This window comes from Typopeltis vanoorti, chromosome 12, assembly GCF_054136105.1.
Source record: "Typopeltis vanoorti isolate ZY-2024b chromosome 12, IOZ_Tvanoo_1.0, whole genome shotgun sequence".
Classification (NCBI taxonomy): Eukaryota; Metazoa; Arthropoda; class Arachnida; order Uropygi; family Thelyphonidae; genus Typopeltis; species Typopeltis vanoorti.
In genome coordinates this window covers 127,456,828-127,482,628 of record NC_143560.1, presented here as the reverse complement: position 1 = coordinate 127,482,628, position 25,801 = coordinate 127,456,828, and the positions used below count along the sequence as shown (strand labels likewise).

Here is a 25,801-nt window from a genome sequence, read left to right as displayed (position 1 = left end):
TACTTGTTCATTAGGCTATCCATTCACAATGCAGTTAATATTTTCATGCTTCTGCCTATTTTCATCGTCTCTGTCTTGTTAGGGCTGACCTTCATACCAAATCTATTACAACAGCTATGCAATTTAGTCAGGGAATCTTACAGACTTCTAGCGGATTTATTTAGAAGTATAATATCATATTTATAAAGTTATAAAGCTGAGATTAACATCTCCAATTTTGATATCAGATTTAATACCACTTTCCTTCATAAAGTGATCCATATAGATAACAAATAACAGAAAGGATAATGTACATCCTTGTCTAACACCAGATCTACAAAACTTAAATAGAGATCTTTGTTATACTCCCACGATTTCTCAACTATTTGTTTAAAATATTATTACATCACAGAACAGGTAGTCCAAAGACTCTTGAGGAAGGGTATCTACTCTACAGCTCAACATCTCACTACTCCATCAACCTTAATCATCTAACACCATCTACCACTGACTACACCACTAGTACTTTCACAGACAATCACAAACATCCATGCCCATGACCGAATTCGAATCTGCAGCCTTTAGGCTGGAGAGCAGATACGCTAACCACTTGGTCAACCAGGCAAATCTGATCCTGACAGCCTCTATTTGGTGTGAATCCAGCTTGTTCTTCACCAAGCTTCCCTTCCACATTTTAGAGGAGTAACATGAAAATTTTCCCAGAAATATTACCTTCTCAACCTTTTCTCAAGTATACTTGCATAAATCTTACCAGGAATACTCATTAGAGAAATACCTCTGTAATTCTCACATTCAATTTTATTTCCCTTTTTATACATGAGTACCATTAGAGCTCTATTTCAATAATTCGGAATTAGTCCCTTTGTCCAGGCATTCCAAACTATACAGTGTAGCCACTGTAAGACGTTTACACCTCCATACTTGAGCATTTCTGTTCAAATATAATCTATTCCAGTTGCCTTTCCATATTTCAGGCTTTTGATGGATTTTTCTACTTCAAGTATGTATTTATATTCCTGATTGCAGGTCTGTTGAATTTTTTTACTACTGTGCTGTCATCGCTGCCTGTTTCATTTAGCAATTTTTCAAAGTAATTACTCCATACATTAAGGATATCTTTTTCATCAGTTTTCATGTAACCTTTATCATTTCTAATGCTTTTTATGGCACTCTTTCCACCATTTCTGAGCCTTTTTCAACAGTCTCCAGAATATTTTCCACATTCTTGATATTTATTTTCTACGTTCTTACCAAAGCCTTCCCATGACTTTTGTTTAGTTAGTATACTAGCTAAACAAAAGTCATGTTTAGCTTCCTTACATTTGTCTCTGTATTCTCTAAGAGCAGATGCTGACTTATTTGCCAGGAACTTTTGATATGCTTTCTTCTTTTCGTTCACTGCCTCTTTAACTTCCTGTGCCCACCATGGAGGTCTGATTTTTCTATCCTTGCATACAACCTCATCACATGCCTCTCTGGCAGAATCAATCAATGTTTTTTTCAGGATTTCCCACTGACTCTCCAACGTTTAGTTCCTGTTCACAAACTCTTTCATTTTTTCTTGAATAATATTTGTGTATTTTAGTCTACAGTTTAAATCTGAGAGCAGACCAACTTTTATTCACTTTAAAACTTTCTTACATGTACTTCTTTTCAGTATGAAATTCAATCCTGCTCAAGACTAAATGGTGATCACTTCCAATTTCAAATCCTCTGTACACTGTAGTGTCCTGCACCAGTGAGAAAACATCACTATCAACAATAGCATAGTTAATAAGACTTTTCTTATTCTTTGATTCTTCTCTCCATGTGAATTTATGCATATATTTATGTTGGAACATTGTGTTAGCAATAACCAGTCCCTGTCCTGAGCAGAAATCAAACAGATATTTGTCATTATTATTAGCTTTGCTGTTTTCTCAAAATTATCTCAAAATATTTTTGTATGTCTGACAATCATTTCCTACTCTGCTATTTAGGACCCCAACAAGGACCAAGTTTTCATTTTTCATTGTGTCAGTTGCTTTCTCTAAAGACTCAAAAAATTCCTCCACTTCTACCTTAGCAGAACCTTCTATGGGACCATAGGCACAAATAAGTCTCATTGTCCAGTTCCCCATTCTGATATTTGCCCACATCACTCTACTTGACATTGCTTGCCATTCAAGATTAGCCTCATATTTTGTGTTCAACACTATAGCTACAACTTCTTTTCCCTGATTGTTATTGTCTGATTATAACATTTTGTATTTATTGCTCAGAAAAATAAATCTCACCAGGTTTTGTCTTTTTTGTTTCAGTCACCCCTATTATGTTGATCTGTACTTATCCAATTCCACAGCAAGCTCCTGTTCACCCCCTGATTCCCTGGTGAAAACAACAGGTTCCTTGTTAAACCGGGCAATACCCCAGCCGGCATGAAATTCTGTCATGTTGTACCATCATTTTATATTTTGGTTTAAGCCAATAAGAATACAATTTGTTTGGCTAAATCCCAAATTTCCAGCCAATCCACGTTTGTTCAATATCCAGGTAGATACCTAACAGTGTGCACCATAAGAAGGTGAAGATTGGACATTGGGTCAAAAGCCCTGGTTGGGGTTCTCTGCTTTATTTTAAAGGCTATGTGGAGGTCTCCTCTCAGTTATACTGCTTTGACCCTTAAGTACCCCACTCTCAGTTTAAAAAATAAGAAAAAATTATTTGACTATATTAATCTTAGTTTAATATAATCAAATAATTTTATCATTTTGATGACTGGAGATATCAGATATCAAGCAATATCAGGTAAATACTCCTGATATTGCCATTTATAAAAATGATAAAATTATTTGATTTAAAACAAGTAAAATAAGTTACACCAATGTAACATAAATGTAATGTTGTGGTATTACTATGACACTTAGCAAAACATATAGTTTCTTCTCTCTCTAAAATATCACACCAGATTTTACTGACTATATTTTATTAAAAATAATGTGAATTAATGAATCTAAAACATTTGTTAATCTTATTGAAACTGCTACAACCAGTATACTGGCTAGTAAATGTAATCAGCAATCACTGACACAAATTTAATTACTATAACAATATATTTATGTGAAGTTTGAAAGGAAAAAAATATATTGGGGAATAAGTAGCAACTTATACCATCATCATTATCAAATTCCTGCCATTTACCCTCAAGGGGTGTACAGGATATGATAGTACTACAAGAAAAATTTACATCATTACTAACTTCATATCTACAATTTTCCTCCAGATCAGTCTGTTACTTGTCAAGACTCCGATATTATCAGATCTTATATTTCTATCATCTAAGCCACGTTGTACCGTATTAATCCACCTATACTTAGTCTTCCTCTGGGTCGTTTTCCTACCAACCTGGCAGAGAACACTTGTTTTGCCAATCTTTCCTCGCATTCTGTTTAAATGACCATACCACCTGAGATTAGCTCTGCTAATGCGATCCTGGATGCTGACAATGTCAAGTTCTTTCCTAACATGCTCGTCGTTTTTAATATGATATTGCCATTGATGCCATCTGTTCACATCTCTAATCTTTCTGAGGATTCTCATATCTGTGGTCAAGTTACACTTCTGACCCAGCTCTCAGATTCATAAGTTAAAACTGATTTCAACACTGTCTTGTATACAGCTAATTTAGTGTTCCGACAATTTCTCTCTTATTCATTTGACTTCCCACTATACCAGCTTTATTGATTCTGTTGTCTATTTCCATATTTAATTTGCCATCTTCAATAAACATCGTGCCTGAGTAGGTGAAATGATACATGTTCCACAGGGTTCTGCTTATTTTGCCTATTTTCATTGTCTTTGTCTTTTTATTGCTGACCTTCACACCATATCTATTACAACAGTTATTCAATTTAGTCAAGGAATCTTACCGACTCGTAGCGGATTTATTGATAAGTATAACATCGTCCACATAAAGCAAAGAGCTGACATTAACATCTCCAATTTTGATATCATGTTTAATACCACTTTCCTTCATAATGTGATCCATATAGATAATGAATAACAGAGGAGATAATGTACATCCTTGTCTCACACCAGATTTAACATTAAACCATCTTCCTGTACTTTCATCAATTCTAACCGCTGACTTACAACTCAAATAAAGATTAAGTATTGCTTGATATAATACCCCACTGACACCATATAACTGTAGCGTATTGAATAGCTTCTCTCTTGGCACCTTATCATATGCCTTTTCCAGATCTAGTAAACTCAAATAGAGATCTTTGTTATATTCCCATGATTTCTCCACTATTTGCCGTAAAGTAAAGATCTGATCCTGACAGCCTCTATTTGGCCAAAATCCAGCTTGTTCCTCACCAAGCTTCTACAATTCTTCTCAAGTATACTTGCATATATCTTACCAGTAACACTCAGGAGGGAAATACCTCTGCAATTCTCACATTCAGTTTTGTTTCCCTTTTTAAATATGGATACTATGAGAGCTCTACTCCAATCATCAGCAATTCGTCCCTCTGTCCAGGCCTTCTGAACTATGCCGTGCAGCCACTGCAAGACTTTTATACTACCATACTTCAGCATTTCTGATCGAATATCATCTACTCTTACTGCCTTTCCACATTTTAAGCCTTTGATGGCTTTTTCTACTTCAAGTATGGATATGTATTCCTGACTATATGCCTGTTGAGTGTTTCGTTTAGCAATTTCTGAAAGTAATTACTCCATACTTGAAGGATTTTTCTCCCGTTTTCATGTCACCTTTATCATCTCTAACTCCTTTTACGGTACTGTTTCCTCCATTTCTAAGCTTCTTCAACAACCTCAAAAATATTTTGCCACCTTCTTGATATTTATTTTCTATGTTCTTGTCAAAGTCCTCCCATGACTTTTGTTTAGTTAGATTTACACAGTGTTTAGCTTTCTTACATTTGTCTCTGTACTCCCCAAGAGCACAAGCTGACTTATTTGCCAGGAACTTTTGATATGATTTCTTCTTTTCCTTCACTGCCTCTTTAACTTCCTGTATCCACCAGGGAGTTCTGATTTTTCCATCCTTGCAGACAACCTCACCACATGCCTCTCTGGCTGAATCAATCAAGCTTTTCTTCAAGGCTTGCCACTGAATCTCTAAAGTTTGGTTCCTGTTCTCAAATTCTTTCATTTTTTCTTCAATAATCTTTGTGTATTTTAGTCTACAGTTCACATCTGAGAGTTTCTCAACTTTAATTTGCGTTAAAATTTTCTTACATGTTATTCTTTTCAATATTAAATTCAATTTTATCCCGCTCAAGACTAAATAGTGATTGCTTCCGATTTCAAATCCTCTGTACACTCTAGTGTCCTGCACCAGTGAGAAAACATCACTATCAACAATAACATAGTCAATGAGGCTTTTCTTATTCCTTGCCTCTTCTCTCCATGTGAATTTGTGCACATTTTTATGTTGGAACATGGTGTTAGTAATAACCAGTCCATATTTGCCATTATTATTAGCTTTGCTCTTTTCTCCAAATTTTCCCAATACATTTTTGTATGTCTGACAATAATTTCCTACTCTGCAATTTAGATCCCAAACAAGGACCAACTTTTCCCTTTTCATTGTGTCAGCTGCTTTCTCTAAATCCTCAAAAAATTCCTCCACTTCTACCTTAGTAGAACCTTCTGTGGGACCATAGGCACAAATAAGTCTCACTGTCCAGTTCCCCATTCTCATATTTGCCCACATCACTCTACTTGAGACAGCCTGCCATTCAAGAAGATTAGCCTCGTATTTTGTGTTGAATACTATGGCTACTCCTTCTTTTCCTTGATTGTCATTGCCTGAATATAACATTTTGTATTTATTGCTCAGAAAGATCTCGCCAGTTTTTGTCTTTTTTGTTTCAGTCATCCCTATTATGTCGATCTGGTACTTATCTAATTCCTCAGCTAGCTCCATTTCTTTGCCATTCAGGCTTCTTATGTTGATAGTACAGATCTTTAACTCTGGTGATGTTGAGTTGGGGTGTGTTTTCAGATTTGTTCCAGTAGCTGACTTTTCGCTGTTCGCCCTGGTTCCCTGGCAAAAACAATGGGGGCCTTGTTTAACCGGGAGACACCCCAGCCAGCACGAAATTTTGTCATGTTGTACCATCATTTTTTATTTTGGTTTAACCAATAAGAATACAATTTGGTCGACTAAATCCTAAATTGCCAGCCCATCCTCGTCCGTTCTGTATCCAGGTAGATACCCAACAGGGTGCACCACGAGTCAGTTCTCCACATTCCTTTAAAGGCTATGTGGAGGTCTCCTCTCAGTTATACAGCTTTGCCCCTTAAGCACCCCAAACTTATAACATGACAATGAAAATTAGTGTAAGGATAGCCATATGGAGTATCAAAAACATCTGAACAATAATGAAATTGATTGAAACAAACTAAACGTGTTGCACAAAGAACAATATTAAGGATTACATCTTCTTTTTGATCTTAATGTAATGGGATGGGAGATCCATTCAATCAAACCTTAAATTTTATTTTTGCTTACCTCAAAACTCCACTGGCATTGCGGAAGACAGTAGACCAATATATTTCATGAGACTTAATTTGGTCACTAGGATCTCTGTTTCTGTCCCATCCTGAGTGTGGTATAATTACATGGTTGACTAATACTCCTAATGCTTCATCAATTATTGGCCTTTTCAGCTCCTAAACATGATAATTAAATATTTTAGAAAAATTTGTAGAATGTTTTCCCATAGGCAAATGCCTTTCAAATTCTTATTTAAGTGCTATATATTGATTTGTTTACTATGAAATAAATAAATCAAAAACAAATAAAAATGAAATTGAATTGTAATAAACTGGAGGAATATATATTATTATCATCATTATTATTATTATTATGCGACACCTTGAAGGAGTCCAAAGATTTATTGTGGAAGGGTGCACTACTCTATTATACACAACTCACCATCTCTCCAAGTTAATCTTCCAACTACACACAACACTACTACCATCAACACAAAATGCCATCTACTACCCACTAACACCAATAGTATTTTTTGTCTGTAAATTAATGTGTGTTCTCTTCACTGATTTGCCTGTATGTGGGATGAAAAACCTGAGTTTTGCAGGAGAAAAAAACCTGTTTTCTCCATATAAAATTGGTTAACTCACCTTCAGATGAAGACAGAGGAGTAGCTTGGGGGGGGGGGGGGGGGCACTTTTTTGGGGGTTTTCACATGAGACAATTTTATTTGTTGCCAATTCTTTTATTTATGTTAAATTAGTAATTTTATAACTTAATTAATAATTAGTTTTTAACAACTATACTTACAACTAAAATAAAATATAAATATAACAAAACCATTACATTTCCCTATCATACTATAATTCAAATTGTTAAAAATAAAACAATAAAATTCATGACACCGTGATTGCTTTATTGGTTATTGCTTATACAGTGGTGGCTGCATCTCAGCAGCAAACACCGAACAGTCAGTACACATTGGCGAAAATGTTTTTTTTTTTTTTTTTCTAATTTTGTGAATGACTAAGGCCATCAACAGGATTTGAGGGTATGTGGTTCCCTATTATTATTATTATTTGATACCTCCAGGGAGTCCAAAGACTCATCGAGGGAGAGTGTGCAAACAGCATCGAACGATTGGTCCCCTTCCAACTACTAACCATATTAGCGTTTTTGCTCAACCCTTTTGATGCATTTATGCTGTGTATAAAAATTAACATGCAGGATTCCGTTTTTACAGCAAAAAATGCTAAAATGTCCGATTCATCATTAGCTTTATTAATCTGTTACACATTTATATCATTTGGGTCGTTATCGAAACCGTTGAAAAAATATTTATTGTATTGTTTATGTATGGTTAGTCTACAGGAGGGATGGGCAGGAGAGTCAAAGGTGGCACGCCAATGACATTTTTCCAGCATGCAACCCAGGGCTCATCTTAAAAAATAATTAAATAAATAAATACATATCCAACATCTTCACTGACTTGTATATTTTAACTTAATATAATACAATTTTATTAAGTACAGCGATAACAAATGCAATAAAGAAGCAAAAGGTCCTTGTTGGGGATCTAAATAACAGAGTATGAAATGATTGTTAGACATATAAAATTATATTGGGAAAATTTTGAGAAAAGAGCAAAGCTAACAATAATGGCAAATAACTGTTGGATTTCTGCTAAGGACATGGACTGGTTATTACTACCACCATGTTACAACATAAAAGTGTACACAAATTCATGTGGAGAGAAGAGGTAAGGAATAAGAAAGTCTCATTGACTATGTTATTGTTGATTGTGATGTTTTCAACCTAGTGCAGGACATCAGAGTGTACAGAGGATATGAAATTGGAAGTGATCACCATTTAGTCTTGAGCAGGATAACATTGAATTTCATATTGAAAAGAAGAATATGTAAGAAAGTTTTAAAGCGAATAAAAGTTGAGCAGCTCTTAGATTTGAAATGCAGACTAAAAGACACAAACATGAGTGAAGAAAAAATGAAAGAGTTTGAGAACAGGAACCAAACCTTGGAGATTCAGTGGAAAGCCCTGAAAAAATACTGATAGATTCAGCCAGAATGGTATGTGGTGAGGTTGCCTGTAAGGATAGAAAAATCAGAACTTCATGGCAGATACAGGAAGTTAAAGAGGCAGTGAAAGAAAAGAAGAAAGCATATCAAAAGTTCCTGGCAAATAAGTCAGCTTGTGCTCTTAGAGAATACAGAGACAAATGTAAGAAAGCTAAACACTGTGTAAAACTAGCTCAACAAAAGTCATGGGAGGACTTTGGTAAGCACATAGAAAATAAATATCAAGAAGGAGGCAAGATATTCCAGAGGTTGTTGAAAAAGTTCAGAAATGAAGGAAAGAATGCTGTAAAAGGAATTAGAGATGATAAAGGTCACATGAAAACAGAAGAAAAAGACATCCTTGAAGTATGGAGTAATTAATTCTAAAAATTCCGAAATTAAACAAGCAGTGATGACACCACAGTGGTAAAAAACCTGACCAGGCATTCAGCCAGGAATACATATACATACTTGAAGTAGAAAAAGCCATCAAAAGCCTGAAATGTGAAAAGGCAGCAGGAGTAGATGATATTCGACCAGAAATGCTCAGGTATGGAGGTATAAAAGTCTTACAGTGGCTGCACTGCACAGTTCAGAAGGCCTGGACAGATGGAAGAAATCCAGATGATTGGAGTAGAGCTCTCATAGTACCCATATACAAAAACGGAAATCAAACTGAATGTGAAAATTACAGAGGTATTTCTCTATGAGTGTTCCTGGTAAGATATATGCAAGTATACTTGAGAAATGGTTGAGAAGGTTTGTTGAAGAGAAGCTTGGTGAAGAACAAGCTGGATTCAGACCAAATAGAGGCTGTCAGGATCAGGTTTTCGCTTTACGATATCAAGTTGACAAATCATGGGAATATAACAAAAATCTGTATTTAAGTTTTGTAGATGTGGAAAAGGCATATGACAAGGTGCTAAGAGAAACTATTCACAACGCTACAGTTATATGGTGTCAATGGGACATTATATCAAGAAATACTTAGTCTTTGTTTGAGTTGTAAGTCAGCAGTTAGAATTCAAGGAAGTACAGGAAGATGGTTTAATATTAAATCTGGTGTGAGACAAGGATGAACATTATCTCCTGTTTTCTTCATTATCTATATGGATCATGTCATGAAGGAAAGTGGTATTAAACCTGATATCAAAATTGGATATGTTAATCTCAGCTCTTTGCTTTATGCGGACAATGTCATACTTATCAATAAATCTGCTACAAGTCAGCAAGATTTCCTGACTAAAGTGAATAACTGTTGTAATAGATATGGTATAAAGGTCAGCATAAAAAAGAGAAAGACAATGAAAATAGGCCAAAACTTTGAAAATTATTATTACTATTTTTATTCAGGCCTCCATGGAGACAAAAGCCTCATCATGGAAGGTCCTTCCTAAGAAACACAAAGTCAATCAAGACTCATCGTGGAAGGTCCCTCCTAGGAAAAAAGTCTATCATACCATTCCTTAAACTCATTGACCATTCTAGCACTCCCCACTCTATCAGGCAATGCATTCCATGGTTCAACCACCCTCCACGCAAAGAAACCACTCCTCATAACTTCCAGGGATGGCTCCTTGTCATTACTCCTTCCCACTATTCAACCAAGATAAAGAACTCCCCAGTGTCAACCCTATAACCACCTCTTAACAGTTTAAAAGTCCCAATCATACCACTTCTCCTTATTCTGCAGCCCACATTCCCTCAGCCGATCCTCATAACTAACATTCTACAGTTCTGAAACCATCTTTGTTATCTGCCTTTGTACCCTTTCCACAGTTAATTTATTCCATTCAAATCCTGGGGACCAAATCTGAGAACAATAGTCCAAGTGTGGTCTGATCAGAGTCTTTTACAATGGAATGATAGCTCTTATCTCTGCAGGTCAGATCTTTGGTCTCTGCTGATCAGAGTCTTATACAATGGAATGATGACTATTTTATCTTTGCAGGTCAGTGTTCTTGTCACAATTGCAGCAATCCTCCATGTTACCTTCACCATCTTTGCAATATGTCCCCTAAATTTCAGATTTCTATCAATCATCACACCCAGATCTTTTGTCCCTCCTACTTCCTCCAGTATAACTCCTCCAACAGAGTAAGCAGTGTCCCATCGATGCATCCAAAACCTCAAGCCCTTACATTTTGCTGCATTAAACTAACACCCCCCCATTCATTTGCCCATCTGTCTAGCTTATTCAAATTCCCTTACAGGCAACCACATCAGCACTATTACTAATAACCCTTCCCAGCTTCGCATCATCTGCAAACAACTGAATAACCCTCTGCAATCCACTGACAATATCATTGATATAAAGGTTAAACAATATAGGTCCCAGTACTGAGCCCTGTGGGACCCCACTTGTGACCCTCTGCCTCTCAAAACTGCCCCAGCATACATAACTCTCTGATACCTATTGGACAGCCAATCCTGAATCGAGTTGACTAACCTGACATGCAAACCCATGTGCTGCAACTTAAATATCAGCTTATCATGCAAATGCCTTCGCTAAGTCCAAGAAAATGGCATTAAATACCTTTCCATCATCTACTGCTCTTGTAAGTTTATTATAAAAGGCCAACATACTGCTAAAATAAGAGTGGCCCTTCACAAATCCATGTTGATTCTCACAGATAACATTACCCTCATCTGCCCAATGCTGTATACGGTCCCTCAGTAATTTCTCCAAGATCTTAACAACTACAGATGATACACAAACTGGCCTATAATTACACACATCCAGTCTGCTACCAAACTTATGCAATGGTGCTATCTTGTTTTTCTTCCATTCCCTGGGCACCTTTCCTGCAGCCAGTCTTTCATTGAAAAGCCAGGTCAAAGGCGCTATCAGTTCTTTAGCACATTCTCTCAAAACTCGTGGTGAAATACCATCCAGTCCCACAGCTTTACTGACATCCAGAGTACTCAGAATCTGGAACACATTCTCCTCCTGCACTTCTAAACCTCGAACCTGCCCTATCCTTCTAGTATTAAAATTTACTGTTCCAGGATGAAATATTCCAACAAAGTGTTCATTGAACAATTTCACTATGTACTCTGCATCAGTCACTCTATTCCCGTTTTTATATCACATTGTCAATCTTCCACAGTCATTTCTCCTCATCCTGCTGGCCACAGACTAAAAATATTCCCTAGGATTTTCTTTGAATCTTAGGGCCAATCGCTTCTCGTATTCCGGTTTCGCCTTCCTTACCATACTAGTCACTCTCCTGGCCTGTGCCTTATATTCTTGATGCATCTACTCTTCATCTGTCTCCTTATATCTCTTCCATAGCCTCTTTTTCGCATGCAGTTCCTGTTTAATATTGTTTGTCATCCACTTTACTCCAAATTGTGTTGTTTTCTTCACCCGTGGAATACAGCTTACTTTTGCTGCTAACAAATATTCCTTCACAATTTCCCAAGCACTAATGATATTCCATCCCTCCAAACCCTCCCTCCATGAATCTTCTCTAAAAATATTCCCTACGATTATTTGAAATAGGATTATAGAAAGACTAAAAATATTCCCTAGGATTTTCTTTGGATCTTAGGGCCAATCGCTTCTCGTATTCCGGTTCTGCCTTCCTTACCTAAATACTAGTCACTCTCCTGGCCTGTGCCTTATATTCTTGATGCATCTACTCTTCATCTGTCTCCTTAAATCTCTTCCATAGCCTCTTTTTCGCATGCAGTTCCTGTTTAATATTGTTTGTCATCCACTTTTATCCAAATTGTGTTCTCTTCTTCACTCGTGGAATAAACATTACTATTGCTGCTAATAAATATTCCTTCACAATTTCCCATGTACTAATGATATCCCGGCCTTCCAAATCCTCCCTCCATGAATCTTCTCCAAGTTGACGTCTAAGGCTATTGTAATCACCTGCCTTATAATTCCACATACGTTCCCATCTCTTTGATGCTCCTGAATGTCTATTCATCTTCCTAATCAAAACCATATGGACTATTGTCACTCTCTACAACTGGTGGGAGAGATGTCATCTCAGTTATTATCAACTCTTCTGATGCTATGACCAAATCCAAAACTCTTGAATCTTTTGTTCCCTCTATTACATGTTGCCTAAGACATTTGTTCCTCAAGAATTCTAGAAATTCCATTCCACTATTGCTACATGCATCTTCCTCTCTCCAATTTATACTACTGTAGTTAAAATCTCCCATAACAATCATTCTTCTTGCACTTGCCAAACTCAACTGTCTAAACATCTCCTGGTCCCCCACCCTCTGTGATCCTTGGTCTGTAGCAACACCCCACTAAATACTGTACCTCACATCATATGCTTTCAAAATCATTAGTGTCACTGCCATCCAAAGCCTCCACTCTTAGAGGACATCAGTCATCACTTACCATAAGCAGTACTCCAACACCACGCTTTCCCTTCTTATCCTGCCGAAAATTGCTGTACCCTGCTACTTCTATTCCTGTTATTATATTCTCTTCTGTCAACCATGTCTCAGTGATCCAAATAATCTTTGGCCAGGTGGATGCTATCAGCACCATCAATTCCTCTACTTTATTCTGGATACTCCTGGTATTGGTGTAAAGCATAAAAATGCCATTGTTTTTATACCCAGCATTATGCCCTCTAGACTCTACTGGGCTCAGCGTTACGTGATGTTGTCCCACTTCTCCCAAGTACCCATTCCCACAAGAGGCCATCCCTGCTGCCACCCACACTGGGACACACGAATTCATTTGGGAACAGCAATTTCTTCAGATGCTTAAATCATTCCTCATTCAAATAGAAGGGGTCTCTAGTATACAATTGCTTTCTGTCCTCAAATGCCCTCCAAGCATCCACATATTCCAATCCTCTCTTCTGACACATTCTAGCTATCATGTTATTCAATATTACTGCTCTTCTGCTCAGCTCGTCATTATCACACCTAGGCAACACACACACACACACGCGCTATCCTTCCTCTTTGTGTGTTCTTTCATAACACCTCAAGCAAGAATCTTATATCTCTCACTGCCCAATTTACATTACCACTCAAGTCATTTGTTCCTACCATCACAATCATCTCATCCACCCTTTCACCAATCTTAATTGCCATAGCCACACTTTCTATCATCCCTACAGGCAAACACTCCTCACGCATCCTATCTTGAACACCAGGGATCACTGAGTCCCCATCCATTACACCTCTTACCACCCTATTCCTCGATTGCTCAAATGCATCCCTCACTCTCTCCTCTAACAATTTCTCTCTGTGCTCATCTCCCTTCTCCCAAGTACCCATTCACACAAGAGGTGGCCACCCCTGCTACCACCCACCCTGGGACACACCCACTCATTCAAGAACATTTATTCATTACATGCCTTCCTGACATCACTCTATCCATGGTTTCAGTGCTCCCTTGCATTCCTCTCATTCCCTCTCTCCTACTGTTTCCATTCTCTCCTCTTCTATCAATCCCATAACTCTCACTCATTCCTCTCGTCAACTGTTCCTATTCTCTCCTCTTCTATCTTTTCCATAACTCTCTCATTCCCTCTCATATACTGTTCCTATTCTCTCCTCTTCTATCATTCCCATAACTCTCTCATTCCTTTTTTTCTACTATTCCTATTCTCTCCTCTTCTGCCATTCCCTCTCTTCTACTGTTTCTATTCTCTCCTCTTCTATCATTCCCATTCTCATTCTATTCCATTTGCCTAATCTCATCTTTCACACTTCTCATCTCATTCGTTAGATTACCTGAAAGAGCAGGTGGAATGTCTATCTCTCTCTCTGCAAGTCAGCCACTCTTATTTGCCATTCATCCTCCCAATTGAGACCATCTCCTAAAACTTCACAATCATTTAACCTTTCCATACTCCCCACTCTCAACTGCATTGTGAATGGAGAACCTATAGAACAAGTAAAACATTTCAGCTAGTTAATCACGATTTTTAATGAAGATGGTAAATTAAATATAGACAGCAGAATCAACAAAGCTGGTATGGTAGGAAGTCAACTGAATGAATTTATATGAAATGAAATAAGAGAGAAATTAGCCGAACGCTAAATTTGCTGTATACAAGATGGTATTCAAGGCAATTTTAACTTATGGATCTGAGAGACCTGAGAAAGATTAGGATCATGAACAGATGGCATCAATGGCAATATCATATTAAAAATGAGGATATAAGGAAAGAACTTGACATTGTCAGCATCCAGGAATGTGTTAGCAGAGCTAATCTCAGGTGATATGGTCACTTGAATAGAATGGGAGAGGAAAGGTTAGCAAAACAAGTGTTCTCTGACAGGTTGACAGGAAAACGACCCAGAGGAAGACCAAGATATAGGTGGATTGATACTTAGAATGTGCCTTAGATGACAGAAATATAAGATCTGATAATATTGGAGTCTTCACAGGTAACAACAGACTGATTTGGAGGAAAATTGTAGATAGTAATGATGTAATTTTTGATGTAGTACCATCATATCCTGTACACCCCTTGAGAGTATATATCAGGAATACGATGATGATAAAGAAGCAAACCCTACCAACTGTTTTAGTAATAAGTAATAAGAAACAAAGCTCCTATTTCAAGCGATCTATCTCCGCAAAACATACTGATGTACAAGTTTCGTCCAGTTCAGTTGTTGCATCATTCGCCATGCAGCCAGACGTGGCGTGACTCCTTTACCATCATTTGATATTATTGTTTTGTCGTGTTTCGTAAAGAAAATATCCGTTTTCTAATGTGTGTATATATGTAGATTTGGATACTACTAAATCGTAAGTCAATAAAATATGGATTGAAAGTATTTATTGTCAATTAATATGTTTAACTTATTTGATATGAAAGCAAATTTCCTTTAACATTGCATAAATATACCATATTTACTCAAATATAACTTGCGCTTTTTTCCCCAAAATTAAAACTAAAAGCTGTGGTGTGAGATATATGTGGGGATTTTCCGAAACTAAAGTTTTCAGTTTTTTTCCCGGAAAATCTCCGCATATATCTCGCACCACGCTTGCTATTTCCTGCCTAGAGAGCAGTTTACTTGTGTGCCTCCTACCCAAACAGTGGCATCTTGTTTCTCATTATTTCAAGCAAAAATTAACAGTAATTTACAAGATTTGACATACTTAATGAACAATCTTCACGAATGACTAATGAGAAGTAAAACCATTTCTTATTAGTCACTGAAAGCAGAATGTGAAACAGACAGCTATGGTATTAGGCCAGTAAGGATAGAGCAGCTATGAAGACGTGCATGTGATTGGTGCAGTATTAACAAAAGATCGCACGACTCAAAGATAAAAGCAAGCCAACAATTTTTGAATTGAAATGCTAATTCTCTTCAACTGAATTCAATATCTGAAACTGCCATAACAACATTCACTATATATTTCTCAGTTTTAACATGTTTACGAATTTTAACATAGTTGAATTTTATTACTGCTTTGTGTTTGAGCTTGGGGGGGGGGAAAGACCACCACGGATCTAGTTTTTAGTTAGATACAGTGTTTGCTGATGCAACATATGGTTTTGCTTGAGTCTAAATAGCATAGTTTCTGTGGGAAGGGACATGTGATTCATTAGTTAGTGCCATTTTTATCCCAGTTATCTCTAATTACACTATTTGTTGAGAAATATATTACACAGACTGCAAATGTCTTTGTACCTTATTCAGTGATACAATAAATTGACTTGTTTTACTTGTGCCTGGAGTCACTATTGGCTACTGGGGAGGGCGTGTGGTTTACCACAGGAAGCTAGTTACTATCGCCCTAACATGAATGTGTTTAAACTTTTTTTTTCCTGTGTGAGGTATAATCACGTATATTTCACACAGGAAATTTTTCAATTTCTTTTTTCATAAAGTAAAATTCAGGGGTGCGAGTTATATTCAAGTAAATATGGTAAGTTATTTTTAAAGCTTTGTGAAATGTATTATCAATATTCAGGATTATGAAGTGTTATCTGCACGTGATTAGATTGCATGCATACTCTTCTCTTTCATTTGCATGTGTGTAGGTCGGCTTATAATTGTGGTAATATTTGGTTTGCTTAAACTTGGTTGGTATATGCAGAGAGTGATTATGATGAGATTTTCCAAGTCCAAATTATAATTTTTGTCTGTCCACATTTTTCTGTACACATTTTTACACCCCCATAATCCGATTTTCATTAAAGCTAAAAGCTGCTGTATGTAGAAAGCAATTATTTAATTGCTTTCTTATATATTTATTTGCTTCCCGCTCTTTACAGATTGAGCAGAATGTCACAACCACCACCAAAGAAACATGGATATTCCAATGAAAAAGATATTGGAGAATTTAAAGAATACTTGACTGAAAAATTTGGCATTTTATGTTCCGAATCAGTTGTTTGTAGGACGACTTCTGTAAAGAGACATTTTGAAACTGTTCATAAGAAATTAAGTAATAAAAGTAAGCAAGAACAAAGAGAATTAATTTCTTGTGAACTAAGCAAGACAAAAAAAGTCCGATTGATGAAATTATTTCAGGCAGACCTACTTCCAACTTAGCTGTTGCTAGTTTTGAGGTTTCAAAAGTTATTGCCCAACATAGAAAAACCACTCAGTGATAGAGAGTATATTAAAGAAGCATGGCTCAAATGTGATCCTTTCCTTTTTGAACAAATTTTCAGAAAAGGTAAAAAATTTTCAGCACATTAAAGAATTGTCTGTGAGTAGAAAAACAATTAAGGATAGGATACTTAAGTTGGAATGGAATACAGCAGAACAATTAACAAAAGATTTGGCTTCATGTAAGTTATTTTCTATTTTCTATTCTCTTTTCTATTCTCGATTACATCATCAGCTAGGCTGGTAATCTTTGCTCAATTTTCTAGGGATGACGAAGTATGTGAAGAGATGATTAATCTTGTAACACTACCTGAGCATATCAGCGGGGTTGAACTATGTAAAGCAGGAGTATGTTATGAATGAATTATCTATTCGCAAATTGATATTTCAAAAGTGGTATCCGTCACAAAAATGTGCACCCAGCATGATTGGTAATTAAGCAGGATTTGTAAATCTCTTTGCAAACCATGCTGTCGTCCACTGATAGGTTTTCATTGCATCCTACATGGAGAATTTATGTGCAAAATCTCGCCTAAAGGAACTTCAAGAAGTGATGCACACAGTGGGTGTTCATCACTTCTGAAATGTAATTAACAATCAAGGTTGTTAATTACATTTCTGCACATGCTTTGAATAAAAGACAATTTCAAAGTCTATTGAATAAGGTAGATTCGGTGTACAAAGGACTAATAATGTACAACAATGTTCGTTGGCTTAGTCGAGGTCTTGTTCAGAAACAATTTGTTGAATGCCTGGATGAGATCATTTCTTTTTGACTAATTAACAAATATCTTATAAAGAAATGTATGACATTGTGTGGGTTTGTAAACTGATGTTTTTTGCAGCTTTTTGTGAATTTAAATGACTTGAACCTCAAACTACAGGACATGAAATCATCTGCAAATAAACTTGCAGATGTCTTCATGGACAAATATGGATGATTTTGAAATGCAGTTGATTGATTTTCAAAGTAGCTCAATTTAGAGGCAGAAATTTGTTGACCTCAGAGTTGTTGGAAAATATTGAAAAGGAGCTATTAGAGACGGGAAGAACAAAAAGAAGTGTGGAAAAAGAGATACTAAGAACTTGGAATGCTATTCCCAAAACTTTTGTATGTTTAAAAACCCTTGCAACAGCATTATTATCCATTTTTGCATCTACATATTCTTGTGAATCATTGGTCTCAGTGATGAACTTTGTTAAGTCTCGTAACAGTTACAAAATATAAACCTGATATAAATTATCTGTCATTAGTGATGCAGCAGCAGCAGAAGTCTCATCGATGCTAAATAAATAAAATGTCCAGTATTTTTCTTTCTCTAGTTATGATTTGATGTTTTCTGCTAAAAATGGTAAAGATTAGCTTCTGTTTAATATATATGTGGGTAAAATAATTTATTTTATCTGTAATTTTTATGCATTACTTGTAATCTATCTATATGTTCACTGGGCATCTACAGATGCAGTATGGCCACTCCAATGCTCAGTGATGTGCCACACCAGGCCTCGCCATGTAGACCTTTCGTTTGCTTTTCTAGCAGCCTCAACTCTCTGAAAATCAGTCAGTCCACATACCATCCATCCATCTCATTGATGGTCTACCCCTTCCTCTTTTTCCAGGAACTTTACCTTCTATTACTGTTCTGAGAAGTCTCCCTTCCATCCTTTCTATGTGTCCAAAATATTTTAACTTTCTTCTGTAAATATCCTTAAGGAGCCTTAAAGTTCCTTAAGGTCCTTAATACAAATAAAAAATATTCATGCTATCAACAGAATAGAAGGACTTTTAAGTAAAAATACCATCACTAATTTTTACATTCATTCAATCTTAGATGACTGACAATATTCTTACAACTTACAATAAAGAATAATCACTCTTACAATATTCTTTGATTTTACCATTCTAGTATGATATCTGATTATTTGAAAGGTTTTCCCAATACTTAAAAGACACCAAATAATATGTTCCCAAAAATTTCAGTTGGCAGGTGAGAAAATTTTGCATCAAAGATTTGGTGATTTTGGCATGCACACTTAAAATAGTTGCCCACCCCTGGTCTAGAGACTAGATTTAAGCAAATCTATCATACTGCTGCACATTTGGGAGTTTACGGCAATCAGGGAGCTGCAGCGAAAACGCCTGCCAGTCTGACCAGTGGTGATGGTGACTAAGCCTCAGATTGTTAAAATTTGATCTCATTAAATGCATGTAATATCTTTGTGATTTTACATCATTCTTTTTTTTTCTGAGGTGATTTTTAAAAGTATCACAGTTTTTTAGGCATGCAAACTACACAAATTAACATTTTAAAAGAGATTTATTTATCCCTGTTATTCCTTATTTATTAGTTATTATGAATATATTTCTCTTATATATTTTTTCTTATTATTCTTTCAGTCTTACTTATGATGAAGCGAATAAAAGAAAGTGGTGAAGCCTTTAGAAAAAAGAAAATGGCTAGGGAGGAAGAATTAAAAAAGAATGAAGATGCATTACTGAAATACCTCAGTCGGGAAACTAGTACTACTGTTGCCTGAAGCAATTTCTGAATTCAAACCATTGTCAAAGTCAAGTGATTCTTCAACTTCAACAAGTGATAAGGAGTGTAATGAACAAAAAATTCCAGCTGTTGATTTAAAAGATGTTGGTCTTTGGCCAAGTAAGATTAACGATGACACACGGATATTACTGGTACATCATGGTGCGTCTGTGGTTCAACATCTAGATTCTGATTTTGGTGAAGTGATTCATGAGGGTGCATCAATCAAAGGACGAAACTGAAAACTCGCACGTGAGGGGTTTTTTCGAACTCTGCCAAATAATTAAAAAATGTTGAGGTCGTAGTTGGTGTACTCTCCTTCCTAGAAAGATCTTTACTGCTTTTGTTGCAGACTATTTGCAGACAGAAGTCATTCAAATTTTGATTCTGCAGATGGATTCAACATGTGGTGGAAACTTAATCCCAAAATATTTGACCATGAATCTAGTGTGGCCCATGTTTAATCTTTCACACAATGAAAGGAGTTGGAAAGTAGAATCCAATGTAGCACAACAATTGATAAAGAGGAACAAGAACAAGTTGAAAATGAAGTGAAGAAGTTTAGGGAGATACTTTGAAGATTGTTGGATATCACTAAATTCCTAGCTAAACAAAATTGGCTTTACGGGATCACCAAGAAGGAATTCATTACGAGACTGATTATGAAACCGAATCAACAGGAAATAGAGGAAATTTTTTGGAATTAGTTCATTTGTTGTGAAATACGATCCAGTGAAATGTGAACATATTGTAAGAATCAAGCTGGGAAAAACATTTGCTAAATCCTATATGTCGCCTACTATTCAGAACAAGTTTATAGAAATTTTGGGAGAAAATGAGATACTAATTGGTCGATAGTTGGATACATCGATCTTTGCACCAACCAAACATTTAAACTTATGCAATGAAATTATGATAGATTCTTTCCATTCCTGTGGAATCTTTCCTGTTCTGATTCAGTTCTTCATCAGTTCCCATGCACTCATATAATGCTCTTCAAATTCTTCCATCCACTAAACTGTCCCAATCTGATTTCTAAGATTATTATAATCACCTACCTTATAATTCCATATAATAATAATAAATACAGGTAACTCTCGTATAACACGATAATTATACAACACGGTCTACAAATTGTAGTAACCCTTGTTGAACGCGCTACTTATACAATGCGGTTTCGATATAAGACGGTCTACAAACTGTAGTAACCCTTTATCTTTTCAAATATTTTCCAATGCGTGACTTAAAAATCAAATTTTATCTTCTTTAAATTTGTGTCCACCTGTATTGCGCATGTAGTTATAAGTAGCGAATTTATATCAGGGGAAATACCCTTTAGCACGCATATACATCAATTGTTTATCGTATAAAGTATTTATTGTTGAAAATTGTCTTCGTTTTCTGCCAGGAAAGTGCATCAAAAATCATAAGTGTGTTAATCTCAAGCTGAGCACTTTATTTTTTTTGGTGAGTTACATACAATATGTAACTATCAAGGCTCGATACAGGGGAACAACAACTTGTTTGTCTCTGCATGTTAAAGTATTTTTCAGAAGCCAAGTGATTTGGTGAGCTGTTTTAGTCACTTTTGCAATGTGCCCCCTAAACTTCAATTCCCTATCCACCAACACTCCCAAATCCCTGGAGTACGGTTCCACCAATGCGATATACTGCTGCTATTCTTTTCACCCCAAAGTGCATAACCTTACACTTTGGCACATTAAATTGGCATCCATTTTTCCTAGCCCAGTCCTCCAAACTATCCAAATCATCCTGTAAAATTTTGACATCCTGTGCACTCATAATTGCTCTACCCAACTTTGCATCATCAGCAAACAAGTGAACACTTCCTCTCAAATCCTTTCCTATATCATTAATGAACAAATTGAAAAGCAGTGGTCCAAGAACAGAATCCTGTGGCACTCCACTAGTCACAAGCCATCTTTTAGACTCTGCTCCTGAATAAACCACTCTTTGGTATCTCTCTCCTTCAAACACCCTCCTATCCATCTCACCAACCCTATATCTATCCCCATTTGCTCCAGTTTACTGATTAGGGTTCTATGTGGTATCCTATCAAAAGCCTTGGCAAGGTCCAGTAGGATTACTGTAAACCCATTACCCCTATCCAGTTCAGCCATCACTGTGTTATAAAACATGAGCAAGTTACTGAGGCAAGATCTACCCTTCACAAAACCATGTTGTCCCCCATACAATATCCCATTTTCATCTATCCAATCCTGTATTCTTTTCTTCACTAATTTCTCTAAGACCTTGACAATGATTCCTGATATGCTAATCGGTCGGCAATTTACAACAGCAGTCTTGGAACCACCTTTATGCAGTGGAACTATTTTCCTTTCTTTCCACCCCCTCGGGACTAACCCAGACCCGAGACTCAAATTAAACAAAATGGTCAAGGGTACTGACAATTCTTTAGCTGCTTCTCGTACCACACGAGCTGGTATACCATCCAATCCCACAGATGTATTGACCTTGAGGTTATGCAATAGACTACTCACCTCCACTTCATTCACCACAATTCCCGTATAATCTGCTGGTACATTCGTTTCTGCAATGTCACCACCTGGATGATATATTCTTGCAAAGTGCTCACTCAGTAACTCAACTATATCAACTGATTCAGTTATTTCCCTACCATCGGCACTCTTTAAAATCATTCTGCCATGTAGATTTTTCCTTTTACTTGCTACATATCTAAAAAACTGTTTAGGATTCTCTTTAGCCTGCATGGCCAATGTTCTTTCGTAATCTTTTTTTGCTTTTCTCACCACACTCGTTACCTTTCTGGCCTGCGCTTTATACCGTTCGTGTGCCTGCCGGTCACCTTTCTCCTTAAATTGCCTCCATAGTTATTTCTTTTTTTGCAGCTCAAGCTTAATGGTGTTATTCATCCATTTACCCCCTAGTTGATTTATTATTCGGACTCTAGGTATAGAGTCAGCCATTGCTTCATGCAAACACTTCTTAACTACCTCCCATGCACTATCGACTTCTAGTCCTTGCAGTTGTACATGCCATGACACTGAACCAATCAAACTCCTAAGCTTGTCATACTTTCCAGCCCGATAATTCCACATGTACCCTGTCTTAATTGAAAATTCTACACCTTTAGCCACCTCCCAAGTCAAGACCCTATGATCACTCTCACCGATTAGTGGCAACGTGATCATATTTGTCACAGCCAAATCCTCAGATGTAATTACTAGGTCAAGCACTCTCTGACCTCTACTATTTTCCATTACATGCTGCCACAGATAGTTATCCTTTAATAACCGCATAAAATCCAATTCCTTCCTCCCGTGTGTCCTCTCCTCACTCCAATCAATGCGACCATAGTTGAAATCTCCCATAATAATCACCCTCCTTCCACTCATTTCTTCTATTTGCTTGTGCATTCTGTCACCACCATCTTTTCCATCACCTGGTCTATAGCAGCACCGAATTGTATATTTAGTTCTGCTAGCCACAATCTCACACCAAATGGCCTCAAATGTGCTCTTTTCTCTATCCTGCAATTCAACCTTCTATTCTCCTTGGCTGCAGCTCATCAGCTATCATCAACAATACTCCTCCCCCCCATTTTATTCTCCCTGTCATTCCTGAACACACTATACCCATCACATTCAATCCCACTAGCTATATCATCTACAGTCAGCCATGTTTCACTAATACCAATAACCTGTGGTCTGGAAGTGCCAACCATGGCCAAAAACTCTTCCTTCTTGTTCCTAATACTCCTAGCATTAGTGTACATGAATTTAAGACCCCTATTAGCCCCCACCCTAGCTTGATGCCTTATATTAATCTCTGATTTGTTGTCCTTATTTGCTCAGGCATATTATATTCATTCTTACATTCAACTGCCTCCCTAAGGACTGTATATCTATCCCCCTCCCCTTAATAAATCTAGTTTCCCTGAATTTGCACATCCATCACATTCAGCAACACTTTCTCAAGTCTTCTTACACCGTAACCATTCAAATGCAAGCCATCCATCTTATATAGATCCTTTCGCCCATCGCACTCACTCCACACATCCACAAATTCCACACCACTCGTCATGCATAACGCACGCATAAAGTCATTCGCAATTATGGCCCTCCTTTTAAACATTGCACTGTCATACCGTGGCAAAAGACTAATCATTCTAACTCTCTCAATCTTTTTTTTTTTGCTACCTCAAACAATCCATTCAGGTCTTCTATTATTTCCATTTTGTCTCCTTTCAAATCATTCGTACCTGCCACAACAATTATTTCTTTCACCCTTTCCTTTTGCTCTCTAATAGACTCAGTTACATCCTTTATGGTCGCACCAGGTTGGTACGATTTTGTCAAATCCTCTACTATCACACCTCGTACTAACGAGTCTCCATACAGCACTCTATCCTTCATTTTGTTCATGTTCACACTCATACGTCTATTTTTCCTGTCATACTTTTTATTATTGGCTGGTTCATTCAGTCGACTTTTGCTCATACGCTCTAGCTGCTGTTTTGCCCTTTGTATAGCACCGTTCAACAACGTGATCTCACTCATTACATCTGTCTCATCTTTTTTATTCTCAGTAAAACCATTAATACTATCATTCACACTTTCTACATTCACACTCTCACCATTCTCTGGTACAACCTCGCCGTTTCTTCATATCCTTATTTTCTTCATTCTGAAGTTTGACAAAAATATCACACTCACGATCCGAAATACTCTTCAATTTCTCATTCTCCCTACATTTTCTACACACATTCACTCCTTTATTTTCATCTAACCACACTCCGACCGCACTCTGCAAAGCGTACATTTTGCAGCTAGTACACTGAATCATCTCTTTTATACTACCGTTCTTTGATAAAGATGGCGAACCATCATTACTGGCTGCCATTTTCCTTCGTACTGGAGCCATACTTACTTGCAACGTATTTTATCAAATTATAACACACCAAAAACACACAAAAAGATGCACTAAGAGATGCAAGGCAAACAAAACTAGGCAATATTAAATAAATTTATCAACGATAACTGAAAATAATACTTATCTTATCCGGAGTCTTTCACAAACACTACACACTACGAATCGCTCTAGCGGCGACAGCCGCAATAAAATATGTTATAAAGATACACAAAATACTCTAAAAACACGAAAATCTTTCTAATATACTATAAAACCAATTTTCTAAGGAAAAACACACACAAAAAACACCAAAAATCACAAATTTTACACGAGCAATAATTACTGCAATCATATGGGATCTGACTGAATATGATGAATTCTGGAAATACAGCAGCACAACCAACAAAAGTCTCAGATCTTGAACCATCAGTATAGATGGGAAGGAAATTAGAGCGTTCGGATTTGTCTGAATTAAATAGCTGCATGAAGACAGATGATGGAGTTTGATACTTCGTTAGCTGTCACGGTGAGAGATTGCAAGATGGAGTGCAAACTTGCTGTGGAGGAATGCAGGAAATGTCAACATTCATGCCAACAGCAACATAATCTCTTTAATATGCATAACAAAGAGACATATAGCAGTCTGACTTTGTGATATTGAGCTTCCCAGCAAAGAAAAAAGATAATAGTCCATTCAATTGAAGCCCATATAAAGATTCCTCTCATCCTGACAAGAATATGTATCACAGCAAAAGTTTAATAAAGGCAATATTTTAACAGCAGCTATATCATATTTGCATTTATTTATCTAATGATGATCACAAAATCCACATTTACAAATTAAAAACCCAAATTTACATGCTTAATAAAATTACATAAAAAATGCAAATTTGTCAAGAATGCAAATGAACATGACTATATGTAATAGTGATGACAAAAAACTGAAAGATTTTCCTTTTTATTCATGGTAGCTGAACATTAAGTAAAAATATGTTCAGTGATAGTATTATACTGTATGAGAAAACACAGAACTCCATGTAAATTAAAAATACCAAAAATTATATTCTTGGTTTCATCCTTTATCTAAGTGTAAGCAAAGTTTGTGAATGAAGTATTGCATAACTGGGCTACTTGTATATAAGGGGCTAATGACGTCACATCAATTGCCTTAGTATTCCTTAGTGTGG

General features: G+C 36.6%; 1 protein-coding gene across 1 annotated transcript in view; it reads right to left on the bottom strand.

The window, feature by feature from the left end:
- Positions 1-25,801, bottom strand: part of LOC150101218 (catenin delta-2-like) — a 728,964-nt gene that overhangs the window by 274,710 nt on the left and 428,453 nt on the right. Inside the window, exon 12 of the mRNA XM_090401243.1 lies at positions 6,527-6,687. Coding sequence (XP_090257369.1) covers positions 6,527-6,687 — 161 coding nt within the window. The remainder of the gene's footprint in view (positions 1-6,526; positions 6,688-25,801) is intronic.